This window comes from Musca domestica, unplaced genomic scaffold, assembly GCF_030504385.1.
Source record: "Musca domestica strain aabys unplaced genomic scaffold, Musca_domestica.polishedcontigs.V.1.1 62, whole genome shotgun sequence".
Classification (NCBI taxonomy): Eukaryota; Metazoa; Arthropoda; class Insecta; order Diptera; family Muscidae; genus Musca; species Musca domestica.
This window is the reverse complement of record NW_026712369.1, coordinates 433,824-453,094: the sequence shown is the minus strand read 5'-3', so window position 1 is coordinate 453,094 and position 19,271 is coordinate 433,824. Positions and strand designations below refer to the sequence as shown.

The 19,271-nt window shown below is 26.6% G+C and overlaps 2 protein-coding genes across 7 annotated transcripts in view; one reads left to right on the top strand and one right to left on the bottom strand.

Moving 5' to 3' along the window:
- The window catches only part of LOC101899509 (centrosomal protein of 104 kDa), a 285,464-nt gene that overhangs the window by 220,157 nt on the left and 46,036 nt on the right, over positions 1-19,271 (top strand). The gene's annotated exons all lie outside the window — the stretch shown is intronic.
- LOC101899665 (serine/threonine-protein kinase pakB-like) lies at positions 96-10,942 on the bottom strand. 3 transcript variants are annotated; one of them, XM_059129559.1, is made up of 13 exons: positions 10,744-10,942; positions 8,020-8,055; positions 7,904-7,936; positions 7,773-7,832; positions 7,644-7,715; positions 7,528-7,578; positions 5,279-5,359; positions 5,005-5,085; positions 4,871-4,942; positions 4,719-4,793; positions 4,567-4,653; positions 530-682; positions 96-442 (listed from the first exon to the last, which is right to left on the bottom strand). In XM_059129559.1, the coding sequence occupies exons 1-13, from the start codon at positions 10,870-10,872 to the stop codon at positions 170-172; spliced, it is 1,203 nt and encodes a 400-aa protein (XP_058985542.1). In that variant the 5' UTR covers positions 10,873-10,942; the 3' UTR covers positions 96-169. The 3 variants fall into 3 exon arrangements, with proteins under 3 accessions (XP_058985542.1, XP_058985541.1, XP_058985543.1); XM_059129558.1 differs by lacking the exons at positions 96-442; positions 530-682 and adding exons at positions 2,584-2,917; positions 3,005-3,157 and having other exon boundaries at positions 10,744-10,941; XM_059129560.1 differs by lacking the exons at positions 96-442; positions 530-682; positions 5,279-5,359 and adding exons at positions 2,584-2,917; positions 3,005-3,157 and having other exon boundaries at positions 10,744-10,941.

Genomic DNA, 19,271 nt, shown 5'->3' with positions numbered 1-19,271 from the left:
AATATTTTTCCAAGGGTCATCCCGAAACACGGTTTTTCTTTCAATTTTGAACATTTTTAACAAATTATTCCAAGTCACAGATTTTTTTGAAATTTTTATGTTTTTATTTTTGTATATTTTTTTGCAAACATTAGTATATAATAAAATAAAATCATATTGACAACTTATTTCAATTCAAATCCGCCGATCGGCGATTACGAGCATAGAAGTAGGCAATCAGGCTGACCGCCAACAAAACTAACACAGCACAGCCGGAGAAAATGAGGATTTTATTTGTGATGGACTTCTGGGCGGATTTCGTAGTGCCAGCTAGTCGCACATCTGCGTTCACGTCGTCCCAGCTGCAATCGGCAAATGTTTCAACGACATGATTTGACGGACCCTTCGCCAAGCTGTGGGTGATTGTTGTGCGAGTTTCCTTTTTGGGGTTTGAATTGAATTTCTAAAAAAGTAAAAATATTTATTTAGTGTTGAAAAGTTTTGCAAACGGGGGAGGGGGCGTTGAATTTTGGTTCTCAAATACACTCACATCCTTGATACCCTTCCAGGCCTGCGATACCCAATTCGTTTTTTTATTCGACTTTTCCGGATTTTTCTGCTGTCCATTGCCGGGTACATTGACGTTTATGTTTACACTGGGATTTGAAGGAGGAGGGGCTGAATTTTGACTGCCAACAAAGACCTGGAAAATTTTGAAATATTGAATTTAGATTTTTTAAAAATATTTTTTCAAGGCTCATCTTGAAACGTGGATTTTTTAAAAATATTTTTTCAAGGCTCATCTTGAAACGTGGATTTTTTAAAAATATTTTTTCAAGGCTCATCTTGAAACGTGGATTTTTTAAAAATATTTTTTCAAGGCTCATCTTGAAACGTGGATTTTTTAAAAATATTTTTTCAAGGCTCATCTTGAAACGTGGATTTTTTAAAAATATTTTTTCAAGGCTCATCTTGAAACGTGGATTTTTTAAAAATATTTTTTCAAGGCTTATCTTGAAGCGTGGATTTTTTAAAAATATTTTTTCACGGGTCATCCATAATCGTGGATTTTTGAAAAATATTTTTTCAAGGCTCATCCATAAACGTAGAGTTTTTAAAAATATTTTTTCAAGGCTTATCTTGAAGCGTGGATTTTTTAAAAATATTTTTTCACGGGTCATCCATAAACGTGGATTTTTAAAAAATATTTTTTCAAGGCTCATCCATAAACGTAGATTTTTTAAAAATATTTTTTCAAGGCTCATCCATAAACGTGGATTTTTTAAAAATATATTTCAAGGCTCATCCATAAACGTGAATTTTCTAACAAAAATATTTTTCAAGGCTCATCCATAAACGTGGATTTTTTAAAAATATTTTTCAAGGCTCATCCATAAACGTGGATTTTTTAAAAATATTTTTCAAGGCTCATCCATAAACGTGGATTTTTTAAAAATATTTTTCAAGGCTCATCCATAAACGTGGATTTTTTAATAAATATTTTTCAAGGCTCATCCATAAACGTGGATTTTTTAAAAATATTTTTCAAGGCTCATCCATAAACGTGGATTTTTTAAAAATATTTTTCAAGGCTCATCCATAAACGTGGATTTTTCAAAAAATATTTTATCAAGACTCATCCATAAACGTGGTTTTTTTAAAAATATTTTTTCAAGGCTCATCCATAAACGTGGATTTTTCAAAAAATATTTTTTCAAGGCTCATCCATAAACGTGGATTTTTCAAAAAATATTTTTTCAAGGCTCATCCATTAACATGTATCTTTTAAAAATATTTTTTCAAGGCTCATCCATAAACGTGAATTTTTTAAAAAATTTTTTTCAAGGCTCATCCATAAACGTGAATTTTTTAAAAATATTTTTTCAAGGCTCATCTTGAAACGTCGATTTTTTAAAAATATTTTTTCAAGGCTCATCTGGAAACGTCGATTTTTTAAAAATATTTTTTCAAGGCTCATCTTGAAACGTGGATTTTTTAAAAATATTTTTTCAAGGCTCATCTTGAAACGTGGATTTTTTAAAAATATTTTTTCAAGGCTCATCCATAAACGTGGATTTTTTAAAAATATTTTTTCACGGCTCATCCATAAACGTGGATTTTTTAAAAATATTTTTTCACGGCTCATCCATAAACGTGGATTTTTTAAAAATATTTTTTCACGGCTCATCCATAAACGTGGATTTTTTAAAAATATTTTTTCACGGCTCATCCATAAACGTGGATTTTTTAAAAATATTTTTTCACGGCTCATCCATAAACGTGGATTTTTTAAAAATATTTTTTCACGGCTCATCCATAAACGTGGATTTTTTAAAAATATTTTTTCACGGCTCATCCATAAACGTGGATTTTTTAAAAATATTTTTTCACGGCTCATCCATAAACGTGGATTTTTTAAAAATATTTTTTCACGGCTCATCCATAAACGTGGATTTTTTAAAAATATTTTTCACGGCTCATCCATAAACGTGGATTTTTTAAAAATATTTTTTTTCAGTTTTGGATATGTTTTAACAAACTTTTCCAAAGCCACAGATTTTTTTGAATTTTGTATTTTTTTTATTAATTTTTTTTTATTTATTTTTTTATTTTTTTTTTGCAAACATTAGTATATAATAACATAAAATCATATCGACAACTTATTTCAATTCAAATCCGCCGATCGGCGATTACGAGCATAGAAGTTGGCAATCAGGCTGACCGCCAACAAAACTAACACAGCACAGCCGGAGAAAATGAGAATTTTATTTGTGATGGATTTCTGGGCGGATTTCGTAGTGCCAGCTAGTCGCACATCTGCGTTCACGTCGTCCCAGCTGTAATCGGCAAATGTTTCAACGACATGATTTGGCGGACCCTTCGCCAAGCTGTGGGTGATTGTTGTGCGAGTTTCCTTTTTGGGGTTTGAATTAAATTTCTAAAAAAGTAAGAATATTTATTTAGTGTTGAAAAGTTTGGCAAACGGGGGAGGGGGCGTTGAATTTTGGTTCTCAAATACACTTACATCCTTGATACCCTTCCAGGCCTGCGATACCCAACTCGATTTTTTATTCGACTTTTCCGGATTGTTCTGCTGTCCATTGTCGGGTAGATTGACGTTTATGTTTATACTGGGATTTGAAGGAGGAGGGGCCGAATTTTGACTGCCAACAAAGACCTGGAAAATTTTGAAATATTGAATTCAGATTTTTTAAAAATATTTTTTCAAGGCTCATCCATAAACGTGGATTTTTTAAAAATATTTTTTCAAGGCTCATCCATAAACGTGGACTTTTTAGAAATATTCTTTCAAAGCTTATCCTGAAATTTGGATCTTTTAAAAATATTTTTTCAAGGTTTATCCATAAACGTGGATTTTTTAAAAATATTTTTTCAAGGCTCATCCATAAACGTGGATTTTTTTAAAATATTTTTCAAAGCTCATCCATAAACGTGGATTTTTTAAAAATATTTTTTCAAGGCTCATCCAAAAACGTGGTTTTTTTAAAAATATTTTTTCAAGGCTCATCCATAAGCGAGGATTTTTTAAAAATATTTTTTCAAGGCTCATTCATAAACGTGGATTTTTTAAAAATATTTTTTCAAGTCTCATCCATAAACGTGGATTTTTTAAAAATATTTTTTCAAGTCTCATCCATAAACGTGGATTTTTTTAAAATATTTTTCAAAGCTCATCCATAAACGTGGATTTTTTAAAAATATTTTTTCAAGGCTCATCCAAAAACGTGGTTTTTTTAAAAATATTTTTTCAAGGCTCATCCATAAGCGAGGATTTTTTAAAAATATTTTTTCAAGGCTCATTCATAAACGTGGATTTTTTAAAAATATTTTTTCAAGGCTCATCCATAAACGTGGATTTTTTAAAAATATTTTTTCAAGGCTCATCCATAAACGTGGATTTTTTAAAAATATTTTTTCAAGGCTCATCCAAAAACGTGGATTTTTTAAAAATATTTTTTCAAGGCTCATCCATAAACGGGGATTTTTTAAAAATATTTTTTCAAGTCTCATCCATAAACGTGGATTTTTTAAAAATATTTTTTCAAGACTCATCCATAAACGTGGATTATTTAAAAATATTTTTTCAAGGCTCATCTTGAAACGTGGACTTTTTTAAGATACTTTAAAAAAGGAATTTTTACAGAAAATCAGAAAGTGGATTTTAAAAAAAGAATACAACCTACATATTTTGATAAAACATAAATTAAAGCCATCTAAACGTGGATTTAAAAAATATATATTTTTTTTTAAATTAAGGAATTTTTAAAAATATTTTTTTTGTTGCTAATTTAAAAAAATATATATTTTTTAAATATATTTGTTTCAATAGCAAAATATATATCTTGCAAAATATATATGTAATATATTCTCTAAAAGAATTAAGATATTTTAAAAATTATTTTTTTAAAAATCCATAAAAACGTGGATTTTTTAAAATATTTTTTTTAATGATCGAATAAAAAAATCAATTCCCCAAATATTTTTTTTCAATTCGTTCATTTTTTTAAAAATCTTGAATTATTAAAAAAAAATTAATAGAAATTTCGTATTTTTTAATTATTTTACCTTTGGTATAATTTCATTGGTTGTCACTTGAGCTGGGGTAGAAGACCTGCCACCGGCTCCAATATGTGTTGCATTTCTGGTGAAGTTCTGAAAAAATAAAAATTGGAATACTAAATCGGACCTAATTTACTGGGAGTAACATTTGTACCCACCATATTTGGCCGAGTGTTGTAGGGAAAAGCGTTGAGACTGGTATTCCGATAATTGCTGCCAACACGTCTGGGTCTCTAAAATAATAATGATTTTGAAATTGTTTTCCATTGTTTTTTTTTTTTTTTTGTATAAAAAAGTATTTTTATTTTACCATTTGGGGCCATTGCTGAGTATTATTGCGCCGTACATTGCCGCCAAAGCTAGTGGCATTTGTATTGATTCTCTAAAATTTTGAAATTGTATTCAAATTTGTTTTATTCATTTTTTTTTTTTTTTTTAATTTACCGTTTGAGGCCATTGTTGGGTATTATTACGACGTCCATTGCCATGCTGAGCTGGGTATAGGGGACGAGAGGCATTAACTTTCTGAAAAAAATAAAATTTTAAAAATTAAAAAAAAAATAAAAAGTTTAAAAATAAAAAGAAATTAAAAAAAATTTAAAAAAAAAATAAAAATTAAAAAAATAAAAATTAAAAAACATAAAAATTTAAAAAAAAAATAAAAAAGTTACAAATTGTGACCTTTTGTGGGGTAGGTACCAGAGTTTTTTTCATTTACCGTTTGAGACCATTGTTGGGTATTATTACGACGTCCATTGCCATGCTGAGCTGTGTATAGGGGACGAGAGGCATTAAATTTCTGAAAAAAAAAATAACATTTTAAAAATAAAAAAAAATAAAAATTAAAAAAAATATATATAAAAAAATAAAATTTTAAAAATTAAAAAAAATTAAAATTAAAAAAGAAATAAAAAAATAAAAAAGTTACAAATTTTGATACTTTATGGGGTAGGTACCAGAAGTGGAAAAATTGAAAAATTAAAAAAAAATTTAAAAAAGTTGACAAAAAATGTCAAAATTTTTACCCCTTTGTGGGGGAGGTACCTGAAGGAGTGGTTCGATATTTTCCACCTTCACACCAGATCTTGTGCTGATAGAAATATTGGGATGTACCGAGTTTGAAAGTAATCGAAGGCTTATTTCGCTTTTTATGAGACTTATATTTTTTCAAATTTATTAACCCCTTGTGAGGGAGGTACCTGAAGGAGTGGACCGATCTCTGCCATTTTCACACCCGATCTTGTGTTGATGGAAATATTGGGATGTGTCAAGTCTGAAGATAATCGGATGCTCATTTCACGTTTTATGAACCTTTTGGTTATTCAAAATATTGACTTCTTTGTGGGGGAGGTACCGGATGGAGTCGACCGATATATTCCACCTTCACACAAGATTTTGTGTTGATGGAAATTTTGACATGTGCCGATTTTGAAAGTAATCGGATGCTTACATCGCGTTTTATGAGCTTTTTGGGTTATTCAAAATTTTGACCTGTTGCGGGGGAGGTACCTCAAGGAGTGGTCCGATATCTACCATCTTCACATCAAGTCTTGCGTTGATAGAAACATTGAGATGTGCCGAGTTTGAAAGTAATCGGATGCTCATATTGCGTTTTATGAGCTTTTTGGGTTATTCAAAATATTGACCCGTTGTGGGGGAGGTACCTGAAGGAGTGGGCCGATAATTACCATCTTCACATCAGATCGTGTGTTGATAAAAATATTGACCGGTACCAAGTTTGAAAGTAATCGAAGGCTTATTTCGCTTTTTATGAGGCTTATATTTTTTCAAATATCTTAACCCCTTGTGGGGGAGGTATCAGAAGGAGTGGTCCGATATTTTCCATCTTCCCACCACATCTTGTGTTGATGGAAATATTGACAGGTGTCAAGTCTTAAGATAATCGGATGCTCATTTCGCGGTTTATAAGACTTTTGTATTATTCAAAATTTTGACCCGTTGTGGGGGAGGTACCAGAAGAAGTGGTCCGATATCTACCATCTTCACATTAGGTCTTGTGTTGATAGAAATATTGAGATGTGCCGGGTTTGAAGAGTCTTGGATGCTCATTTCGAGTTTTATGAGATTTTTGGGTTATTCAAAATTGTGACCCCTTTGTGGGGGAGGTACCTGAAGGGGTGGACCGATATCTACCATCTTCACACCAGATCTTGTGTTGATAGAAATATTTCCAAATGCCGATTTTGAAAGTAATAGGATGCTTACATTGAGTTTTATGAGCTTTTTGGGTTATTCAAAAATTTTGACTCCTTGTGGGGTAGGTACCTGAAGGAGTGGTCCGATATTTTCCACCTTCTCAACCGATCGTGTGTTGATAAAAACATTTCGCTCATTTCGGGTTTTATGAGATTTTTGTCTATTCAAAATTTTGACCCCTTTGTGGGGGAGGTACCAGATAGAGGGGACCGATACATAATATCTTTACACCACATCTTGCGTTGATAGAAATATTGGGGTATGTCGAGTATGAAAGTAATCGGATTCTTATTTCGCGTTTTATGAGATTTTTTTGTTATTCAAAATTTTGACCCGTTGTGGAGGAGGTACCAGAAGAAGTGCACCGATTTGGCCCATCTCCGAACTCGATCTAAGTTTGACAATAATATTACGATGTACCAAGTTTGGATCGAATCGGATACTTCTTTTGAAAGTTATCGAGCGCAGCAGTCAGTCTAGATAGGCGGACACCCACCCCTAAATCTCCTCCAAATGTCCTGAAACGGTTTTGGTCCAAAAAGACCTAGGATCTAAAAACATTTTTTCGATGAGGCATGTCTGGGTCATATCAAAAGGATGTATGCCCTCAGAAACCCTATGGCTATGACGGTATAAAAAAAAAATTGGAAAATTTGAAAATTTTTTCAAATTAAAAAAAAACCGCCTTGGCCTAGAATACGCAGCATTAATGATAAAATATTTTATTGATGAAAATATTTTAAAACTCACCGGTGCACTGTGGAAAGTGGGAACGACTCCAATTTTGGTTATGGCGGGACTCTGGAAAAAAAATTGCCAAAATTAGTTTCATTTTTTTTTCCTGCGACCTCTTGAATTCAACTCACCGCAACCATGGGCTTAGCAATCGGTTGTATTGGTCGTTTATTTCCTGGTCTTCTATAATTACCGCCATGTAACTAAAATAATTTTGTATTTATTTTTAGAACATAATTTTGGTATACGTATAAACTTACCGCCGCCGGAGGAGGTGGTGGTGGTGGAGGCGGAGGAGGTGCTGAGGCCAGCCTTGGTTGCTAAAAAAACAAAATTTAATAAAAAAATTATAAAAAAAAATATTTTTTTTGGTAATTCAAATTTTCCTTACATATCGAGTGGTTCCTCTATAATAGTTGGTACCCTACAAATAATTAAACAAAAAATTAAAAATTTTAAAAATTTTAAAAATTATAAAAAATAAAAAATTTTATTCAAAACACTCACTTTCGAAGAGCTCACCACAGAGCCTTGTTTTGGCGACTGAAAGAGAAATTAAAACAAGGAATTTATAAAAAAAAAAACATTTTTTAAAGGCTTCGAGATGAAGAGTCGTCTATTTTTTTTATTTTTGTTCTGTTTGTTTTTTAAAAGTAAATATTTTATTATTTGGTATGTTAAAACGTATTTAATTTATATTCATTATTATTTTTTTTTGAAATTCATTTTTTTTTTTTAAAAAAGAAAATTATATTATTTTTTTTTTGTTTTTTTTTTCAAAAAATAAAATATTTTAATTATTTTTTTTTTAAATTCGATTTTTTTTTCAAAGAAAATCTTAAAAAAAAGCTTTTTTAATAAAAAAAATATTTACTGAATTTTACTGATTTTTATATTAATTATTTTTTTAAATCAAAATTTTTTAAAAAAAATGTATATTAATTATTTTTTTAATTCAATTTTTTCAAAAAAAAATTAACAAAAAGCTTTTTTTAATAAAAAAAATATTTACTGAATTTTACCGATTTTTTATATTAATTTTTTTTAATTCAAAATTTAAAAAAAAAATTATATTAATTATTTTTTTTTTTAATTCAATTTTTTTTAAATATATATTAATTATTTTTTTTAAATTCAATTTTTTCAAAAAAAAAAATTTCACAATAAAGCTTTTTTTAATAAAAAAAATATTTACTGAATTTTACTGATTTTTTATATTAATTATTTTTTTTTTAAATTCAAAATTTTAAAAAAAAATTTATATTAATTATTTTTTTTAATTCAATTTTTTTCAAAAAAAAATATACTAATTATTTTTTTTAAATTCAATTTTTTCAAAAGAAATTTTAACAATAAAGCATTTTTTAATAAAAAAAATATTTACTGAGTTTTACAGATTTTTTATATTAATTATTTTGTTTTAATTCAAATTTAAAAAAAAAAATTATATTAATTATTTTTTTTAATTCAATTTTTTCAGAAAAAAATGTATTAATTTTCTTTTTTAAATTCAATTTTTTTCCAAAAAAAACGTTTTTGTTTTTTAATAAAAAAAAATTTAGTGCAATTAAAAAAAAAATTTTAAAACAAGTAAAAAATCTTTTAATTCGGCCGGGGCGAACTTTGAATACCCTTCACCATTTGGAACGATTTTGGCCATTTTCAAAAAAAAAAAAAATAAATAAATAAATAAAAATAAAATTCCTGTTAAATTCCTAAAAATACCGAATGTAGCTGTTATATTAGGATCTATACGACGACATGCACCTGCATAGGTAAATTTTGTCATAAGCCACCACAATATTCAAATGCGAAAATTAAAAAAAAATCGGTGAATAATGTCGCTAAAATCATCAAAATACCGAATATCGAGAGGTGCCGCTTTATGGGGGCTATACGAAGACGTGGACCGTCACAGACAATCTGCTGTCTTAGGCAGTGGTATCCATTTCGAACTTCAAATACCAAAACTGAAAGAATTCCGGTGAATAATGTCGCTAAAATCAACAAATTACCAGTTACCTATGCAGGTTCATGTCGTCGTATAGACCCTAATACAACACCTACATTCAATAATTTTAAGATTTTAACAGAATTTTTAATTTTTTTTTTTTTTTTTTTTTTTTTTGAAAATTTCACAAATTCTTTCCAAATAGTTTAGGGTATTTAAAGTTACCGAACTTACAGCTTTTATACTCATTAAAACTATGAAGCATTTCAAGGGTTTTGAATTCAAACCTTTTTTCATAGATTTTTTCCAGGATTTTTTTTTGTAAAATATTACTTTTTAAATTTGTGGATCAAACTTTCAAGGCGACAAAATTTATATTTAAGTTCTTTGGACGTTTATTTTTTATTTATGTTTTCAATCACATTTTTGAAAAATCTTCAAAATTTGTTTTTTTTTTTTTTTTTTTGATTGTTTTAATTTTTATATTTTTTTATTTTTGCTTTTTAATTTTGCCAATGCTCTTGGAAGATTAAAAATATAGTTTCTGGGCACCAGGACTTTTGAAAAATATTTTTCAAAAATTCCTAAAATTTTGAGACTATTTTCTAAAGAACAAAGGGAATATTTTTAACGATCCCAAAAATGATTTTTTTTAGTTTATATATTTTATATTTTTTTTTTTTTTTTTTTGAGTATATTCTCCAAACACTGTTAATTTTTACAATATATTTTTTATATATATTTTCAATTTTATTTTATATTTTTTTTAATTTTTTTTTTAATTTTTATTTTTATTTTAGTTTTTTTTTTAATTTTTTATTTATTTTTTTTTTTAATTTTCATTTCTTTAATTTTTTTTATATTATATTTTTCACAAAATTCTAAAATTTTGAGACTATTTTCTAAAGAAGAAGGGAATATTTTTATCGATCCTAGAAATGATTTTTTTATGTTTATATATTTTATAGAATTTTTTGAGTACAGTCTCCAAACACTGTTAATTTTTAAAATATATTTTTTCAATTTTATTTTATATATTTTTTTAATTTTTATTTAATATTATTTTACATTTTATTTTTTTAATTTATTAATTTTTTTTAATTTTTATTTTTTAATTTTTTATTTATTTTTTTTTTTAATTTTTTATTTTTTTTTTAATTTTTAATTTTGTTATTTTTTTTAATTTTTAAAATTTTTAAATGGTTCCCAAATTTCTATAGTTATTTTTTCCCTGCCTAGCGTAAAGAATCCTTAAATTTTCCACACACACACACACTTACATAGCCACTACGATTCCTTATACTGTTGCCACTATTTCCACCTCTCGTTGTTCGCCTCACCAAGACATTTTCACAGTTGCTCAGGAAAAATATTAGACAACCGAATAAGAAAATCCACTTGATATGCATTTTTCAGGACTCGGACGAACAAATGAACGTACGACTAAAAATCCACGCTTCAACTGAATGGCAAAAATGGAAAATCTTTAGATTTTATATCAACGCCAGCGTCAAAGAAAATTAAAAATAAAAAATGATTTATTTATTTATTTATTTTTTTTTTTTTTTTTTTTTCTAAAGACCATGATTTATTTTCTGTAAAAATAATTTAACCACATCCATATTCATGGGTGATATATATTTTTTTCTATTTTCAAAACGATGAACTCTGTTTGGAAACGTGATTAAGCCTGTTGAGGTGATGTTTTTATATTCTGTGTGGATTTTGAAGAATATTTTCGTATGACTTCTGGAGTCGTTAGGACACATTTTTGAAGGCCTCTGGGATTTTTTTATTATTTTCTCAAGGCTCTCGGATTATTAAGAAATTTTTGGAAGGTTTCAGAATTTTTTAGAAAACTTTTCGGGATCCTGAAATTCTTAGGATATTTTGAAAATTATCGAATTTAAATTTTTTTGGTTCTAAAATTTTTAAGATTTTATTATTTAAAAATTTTTATTTATTTTTTAAGATTTTTCTTATTTTTTAAGATTTTTTTTTATTAAAAAAAAATTGAAAATATTTTTAAGGATTTTTTTTTTTTTTTTTTATTGTAAAATATTTTTGACAAAACTCCAATATTTTATATATCTCGGATTTGTCTAACATATTTTAAGGCTTCTGAGAATTTTAAGTTTTTTTTTTTTTTTTTGGTTTTAAAATTTCTAAGAATTTTTAGATTTTATTATTTAATTTTTTTATTTATTTTTCCAGATTTTTATTTTTTTATTTTTTTTTTAATTTTTAAAAATTTGAAAATATTTTTAAAGATTTTTTTATTTTTAATTTTTTTTGACAAAACTCCAATATTTCATATATATCGGATTTGTCTAAAATATTTTAAGGCTTCTGAGAATTTTTGTCAGGCCTATATTATTATTATTTTTAAGGCTTTAGAATTTTTAAGTTTTTTTTTTAATATTTTTGAATTTTAATTAAAATTTTCAGTGCTCTTGGATTATTAAGAAATTTTTTGCTAGGCTTCAGATTTTTAAGAAAAATGTTCGGGGGCCTGCCATTTTTTTTGGAATATTTTTGAAGATTGCCGAATCTTGAGTATTTTTTTGTCGCTCTAATTTTTTTAAGATTTTTTATTTTATTTTTAAAAAATCTGAGAAAATGTTTAAGGTTGTTTTTCTAGTTTTTTTAAAAATAGTTGACAAAGCTCTAATATTTCATGAATAGATAAAATAGTTGTTTTTGGTTTCAAAAATTTTGAGATTTTTTCAAGCCAAGGTGAGATGAAAAAACTGCAACCAACTTCAGACTGCTGTCATTTCTAAGCCACTCGTCCGACAGCTGTTCCAAATTATTTCAGTCATAGCTCATTATATTGTTTACAAGCGTTGAAAAGCATTTTGGTGAGAATTTTCCAGAAAAAAAGTTATTCGTGGTTCGGAATTCAAGCGTGATATCGTGATTTCTTTCGAATTTGGCTGGAAAAGCACAAGTGGCTAGAGCACTCCAGCATTTAAATGTGAATAAATCTTTTGTGCCTCGTACCATCGCTCATTACCGTGATACTGATAGCCCAACCTCAAGGAAGTGGACGGAAGAAAACAGCAACATCGGCAGAAATTGTTTTAAAAAGTAAAGAAGCGACTGGAACGAAACCAGCGTTTTTTTTTCCAAAATTCCTACAATTTTTAGACTTTTTTCTGAAGAAGAATAATTTAATAATTTTGTTTTTTTTTTCTTCAGAAAATGCATTGTTAATAGAATTTTAAAAATATTGTTTTCAAGATCTTTTTAATGCTTTTTCCAAACACTTTTTAATTTTAAAATATATTTTTTATATTTTTTTCTTTATATTTTATTTTATTTTTTTTAATCGAAGCTCATGGATTATTAAAATGATGATTATAACTATGGCGTTTGACTTTTTTGCAGTTTTTTTCACATCACCCTGTATGCATTATATTTTATATAATTTAATTTGAATTTTTTTAAGCTCCTTGATTTTTCAAAATACATTTTTAATGCACCCGTAACTTTTAATTATGGCTCCGAAACAATTTTGAATTTTAAAATATATTTTTTATAACATTTATTTTTTCTTCAATTTTAAGTATTTTTTTTTTTTTTTCTAAAATTTTCAAAGCTCTTGGTTTATTAAAAATATTGTTTCTGGGCTCTAGGACTTCTAAAAATATTTTTTGAAAATTCATACAATTTTGAGACTATTTTCTGAAGAAGAACGGAATATTTTTTAATAGTTTTAGGTTTTTTTTTTTTTTTTTGAGAAAATTCATTGATAATATAATTTTAAAAATATTGTTTCCAAAAACTTTTTAATTTTAAAATACATTTTTTATAATTTTTATTTATTTTTTATTTTGTTTTAATTTTTTTTTTTTTAATTTTTCAAAGCTCATGTATTATTAAAAATATTGTTTCTGGGCTTCAGGACTTTTAAAAATATTTTTCCAAAATTCCTAAAATTTTGAGACTATTTTCTAAAGAATAACGGACAATTTTTTAATAATCCTATATAGAAAATTCATTGATAACTGCAGAATTTTAAAAGCAATGTTTTTAAGATCTTTTTAATTTCTTTTGCAAACCCCATTTTAATTTTAAAATATATTTTTTATAATTTTTATTTTTTTCTTTTCTTTTCTTTTATTTTTATTTTTTAATTTTTCAAAGCTCATGGATTATTTAAAGTATTGTTTCTGGGCTCTAGGATTTCTAAAAATATTTTTCGAAAATTCCTACAATTTTGAAACTATTTTCTGAAGAAGAACGGAATATTTTTTAATAATTTTGGGTTTTTTTTTTGAGAAAATTCATTGATAATATAATTTTAAAAATATTGTTTCCAAACACTTTTTAATTTTAAAATATATTTTTTTATAATTTTTATTTATTTTTTATTTTATTTTATTTTAATTTTTTTATTTTTTTTTTTTTAATTTTTCAAAGCTCATGGATTATTAAAAATATTGTTTCTGGCCTCTAGGACTTCTAAAAATATTTTTCGAAAATTCCTATCATTTTGAGACTATTTTCTGAAGAAGAACGGAATATTTTTTAATAATTTTAGGTTTTTTTTCAGAAAATCATTGATAATAGAATTTTAAAAATATTGTTTCCAAACACTTTTTAATTTTAAAATATATTTTTTATAATTTTTATTTTTTTTTTTTTTTTTCTTTATTTTTACTTTTATTTTAATTTTTTTTTTAATTTTTCAAAGCTCAAGGATTATTAAAAATATTGTTTCTGGGCTTCAGGACTTCAGGGCTTTTAAAAATATTATTCAAAAATTTCTAAAATTTCGGGACTATTTTCTAAAGAAAGACGGAATATTTTTTAATAACCCTAAATTTTTCAGAAAATTCATTGATAACTGCAGTATTTTAAAAGCATTGTTTTCAAGATCTTTTTAATTCCTTTTCCAAACACTTTTTAATTTTAAGATACATTTTTTTATAATTTTTATTTTTTTCTTTATTTTTTATTTTTTTTTTTTTAAATTTTTCAAAGCTCAAGGATTATTAAAATATTTTTTCTGGGCTCCAGGACTCTCAAAAATATTTTTCCAAAACTCCTAAAATTTTGAGACTATTTTCTAAAGATTAACGGAATATTTTTGTTTTTCATTGTTTTCAAGATCTTTTTTAATTCCTTTTCTAAACCATTTTTAATTTTAAGATATTTTTTTATAATTTTTATTTATTATTTTTTATTTTTTTAATTTTTCTTCTTATTTTTTATTTATTTCTTAAAATTTTTATTTTATTTTTTGAAGTTTTCAAGCTCTTGGATTATTAAAAATATTGCTTCTGGGCTCCAATATCCCTAAAACTTTGAGAATATTTCTTAAAGAAGATGGGGATATTTTTTTAATAATCCTAGATTTTTTTCAGAAAATTAATTGATAGATTTCTAAAAGTATTATTTTACTTATTTGGTTAATTGTTTGGCTTAATGTCATTAAAAAACAATTTTTATTTTATTTTTGATTTTTTTTTTATTATTTTCAAAATTCTGGAGGATTTCAAGGGTTTTGAATTCTAACATTTTTTCATAGATAATTTCCCGGATTTTTTATTTAATATTATTTCTATTTTTTTATTAATTTTCATTTTTTCCCAATTTTTATAGCTATTTTCCCTGCCTAGTGTAAAGGATTCTTGATTTGTCCACTCACGCATAGCCATTTTAATTTTTAATTAATTTTTAAATATTTTTTAAGTTTTTGGTTGTGTAAAAAATAAAACTTTCAGTGCTCTTGGATTATAAAGATTATTATTTAAAAGGTCTCAGTGGTTTTACGATTTTTGTAGGTTTCTAAAAACGTTTAGGGAAGAATTTTCAGCTTATTTTAAATTTTTAATGCATTCATTTAATTCTTATTTTTTTTTTTTTTTATTTTATATTTTAATTTTGTTATTATTTTTAAAAAAGATTTGAAAAAATCTCGGCTTCAAGATGTGTTGAAAAATATTTCTAAAAATTTCTAGTTTTTTAAGCATTGTTCTCAGGGCTACCAAAGACTAACAATCCTTCACAGTAATTTATTTTGAATATTTATATAATTAAATGTATATAATTACAAAAATACAACATGACTGCGATCGTTGCCAGTATGACTACTACACAGCTGAAATAAACAATTATGTGCAATCTTATACAAATTGTGATATTATCATTCGTGTTATACGAGCTCCGAATAATATGGTTTTCCATTTTCGAATTGCTGGAAAGATGTGGCGATTTCTAAAAAATAATGAGAAAAATAAATAAATAAAAATTAAATACTTATTTCAAATACTCACATCTCTACTACATTCTTGTAAATTGTCAATATTCTCCACACTAATCCATGAGTGTCCTCGGATATCCTCTCTACCATGACCAATTGAGAACAACACAAAAAGGCAGCCATAAAAGAAAATCAACTTGAAATCCATTTCTTTCAATATCAATATCCATGCAATGGATAAGGGAAAACTTGATGGTGAACTTTCTCAAACCCCTTTTAGTTGTATACTAAAGAGGAACTGGATTCCCCAATGCTATAAAACCTCAAGAAGAAAATTGAAAATAACACTACAATTCCTTTGCTGGCAAAAATACACATTTTTGGTCTATTTATAGATAAACCTCAAAGGAAAGAAACAAAACGGCCGGGTAGGAGTGGACTTATGATATCGTACAACGCCCTCAATGTGAAAATAGCCTTCACTCAATTTTAATATAACTCTAAGAATTCAAAAATTATAACGCTGTAGTATATATCAATGAAATATTAGAGATACTTTAGGTATATAAATCAAAAAATACGTTTAAGGAAAAATTTTAGGAAGTTTTGAAAATCGGGTAAAATGCCTATTAAGTCTTGATTTTTGGTATTTAGTGTCAATGGAAAAAATGTTCTACATCAAATTTCAATATGGGTTCCCAAACAATTCAAAACTGTATATCCAATAAATATTACAAAAATACTAACAACGAATTGATTATGTTTTAAAAAAAGTGTCTTATTAATATTTTAGGTTAGTTTTGGATTTGGGCCAAAAAGACCCTCAAAACTTCATTTTAGAGGATTTGTGTCAATGGTAAATGTATTCTACATCAAATTTCACTATGGGTCACCTTACAAATGAAATCGATTAAATTAATAAATATCAATATAAATTACTATAAGAACTTGGGGATATAAATAGATTGTCGATTTTTGGAAATTAAATGACTAATTTTCTGTTTGCCATAATTCGTCCATCAAAACTTAATTTTAGGGGATTAATACCAATGGAAAAAAAATTCTGCATCGTATTATAGTATTAGTTCTAGAACAATTCAAAACTGTAAATGTAATAAATATTATAAAAATACTAACAACAAATTGATTAAAAATGTGTCTAATTAAAATTTTAGTTTAGTTTTGGATTTGAGCCAAAAAGACCCTCAAAACTTCATTTTAGTGGATTAGTGTCAATGGAAAATGTATTCTACATCAAATTTCACTATGGGTCTCCTTATAAATGAAATCGATATGAATAACAAATATTAACAAAAATAACAATAATAAATTGGGTACATAAATATAGTTTAGATTTTCCGAAATTCAATGACTACTTTTCTGTTTGCCATAATTAGTCCATCAAAACCTCATTTTAGGGAGTTGATACCAATGTAAAAAATATTCTACATGGTATTTCAGTATAGGTTCAAGAACAATTCAAAACTGTAAATCTAATAAATATTACAAAAATACCAACAACAAATTGATCAATTTTTCAAAAATGTGTCTTATTAAAATTTTAGGTTAGTTTTGGATTTGAGGCAATAAGACCCTCAAAACTTCATTTTAGTGGATTCGGGTCAATGGAAAAAGTATTCTATATCAAATTTCACTATGGGTCTCCTTACAAATGAAATCGATATAAATAATAAATATCAACAAAAATAACAATAATAAATTGGGTACATAAATATAGTGTCGATTTTTGGAAATTAAATGACTACTTTTCTGTTTGCCATAATTATTCCATCAAAACTTCATTTTAGGGGGTTAGTACCGATGGGAAAAATATTTTACATCGTATTTCAGTATAAGTTCTTGAATATTTGAAAACTGGAAATCTAATAAATATTACAAAAATACCAACAACAAATTGATTATATTTATAAAAAATTTAAATGTTTGGCTAGTTTTGGATTTGAGGCAAAAAGACCCTCAAAGCTTCATTTCCGTGAATTTATGTCAATACAAAACGTATTCTACATCAAATTTCACTATGAATCTCCTTACAAAAGAAATAGATTTAATTAATAAATATCGATATAATCTACGATAAGAACTTGAACATGAGATACATAAAATACTTATTCAGCATTTTGAGGTTAGTTTTTTGAATTGGACCAAAATGTCCCTATAGAGACCGTTTTAGGTAGTTGGTTTCAATGACAAATATATCGTGCATCAAATTTTAGTACTAGCTTCCATACAACAAAAATCTGTAAGTACAATATATTTTTATAAAATACGTCTAACAAATTAGGCGCATGAACATAAAATACTTATTAACAATTTTGGGGTTAGTTTTTGGATTTGGACCAAAATGTCATTCTAGACCCCATTTTTGGAGGTTGGTGTCAATGGCAAATGTGTTGTGCATCAAATTTTAGTAAAAGCTTCCATACAACAAAAATATGTAAACATGATAGATTTTGATAAAATAAGTCTAACAAATTAGGAATACGAACATAAAATACTTATTAGTAATTTTGAGTTTAGTTTTTGGAGTTGGGCCAAAATGTCCCTCTAGAGACCGTTTTAGCGGGTTTGCGTCAATGGCAAATGTGTTGTGCATAAAATTTTAGTACTAGCTTCCATACAACAAAAATTTGTAAGTACAATATATTTTTTATAAAATAAGTCTAACAAATTTAGGTGCATGAACATAAAATACTTATTAACAATTTAAAGGATAATTTTTGGAATTGGGCCAAAATGTCCCTCTAGAGGCCATTTTTGGGGGTTGGTGTCAATGGCAAATGTGTTTTGAATCGAATTTCAGTATCACTTTCCATACAACAAAAATTTGTAAAGAAAATAGATTTTGATAAAATAAGTCTAACAAATTAGGAATACGAACATAAAATGCTTATTAGGAATTTTGAGTTTAGTTTTTGGAATTGGGCCAAAATGTCCCTCTAGACCCCATTTTTGGTGGTTGGTGTCAATGGCAAATGTGTTGTGCATCAAATTTTAGTACTAGCTTCCATGCAACAAAAATCTGTAAGTACAATAATTTTTCATAAAATATATCTAACAATTTAGGTACATGAACATAAAATACTTATTAACAATTTTGAGATTAGTTTTTGGAATTGGGCCAAAATGTCCCTCAAGACACAATTTTTGGTGCTTGGTGTCTTTGACAAAAATATTCTGCATCAAATTTTAGTATGGGTCTGCCAATAAAGGAAATCTGTAATTGTAATAAATTCTGATAAAAAATGGCTCATAAATTAGGTATATGAACAAAAAATACTAACTCACATTTTTAAGGTTAGGTTTCGAAATTCCACCAAAATATCACACAAGACATGCTATAAGGACTTTGGTGGCAATGGCAAAAGTTTTCTACATAAAATTCTACTAGAGGTCTGCAAACAAGAGAAATCTGTAAAAATAATATTTGAGTCGAAAATCAATGGTTACAAATTCTTTTGCACATATTTTAAGTAGTTCTCGATAATGCTCCAAAATAACCCTTTAGACATTATTTCAGGGAGTTGATGTTAACGGCAAAATTGCTCCGCATCGAATTTCACTATGGGTCTGGGAACA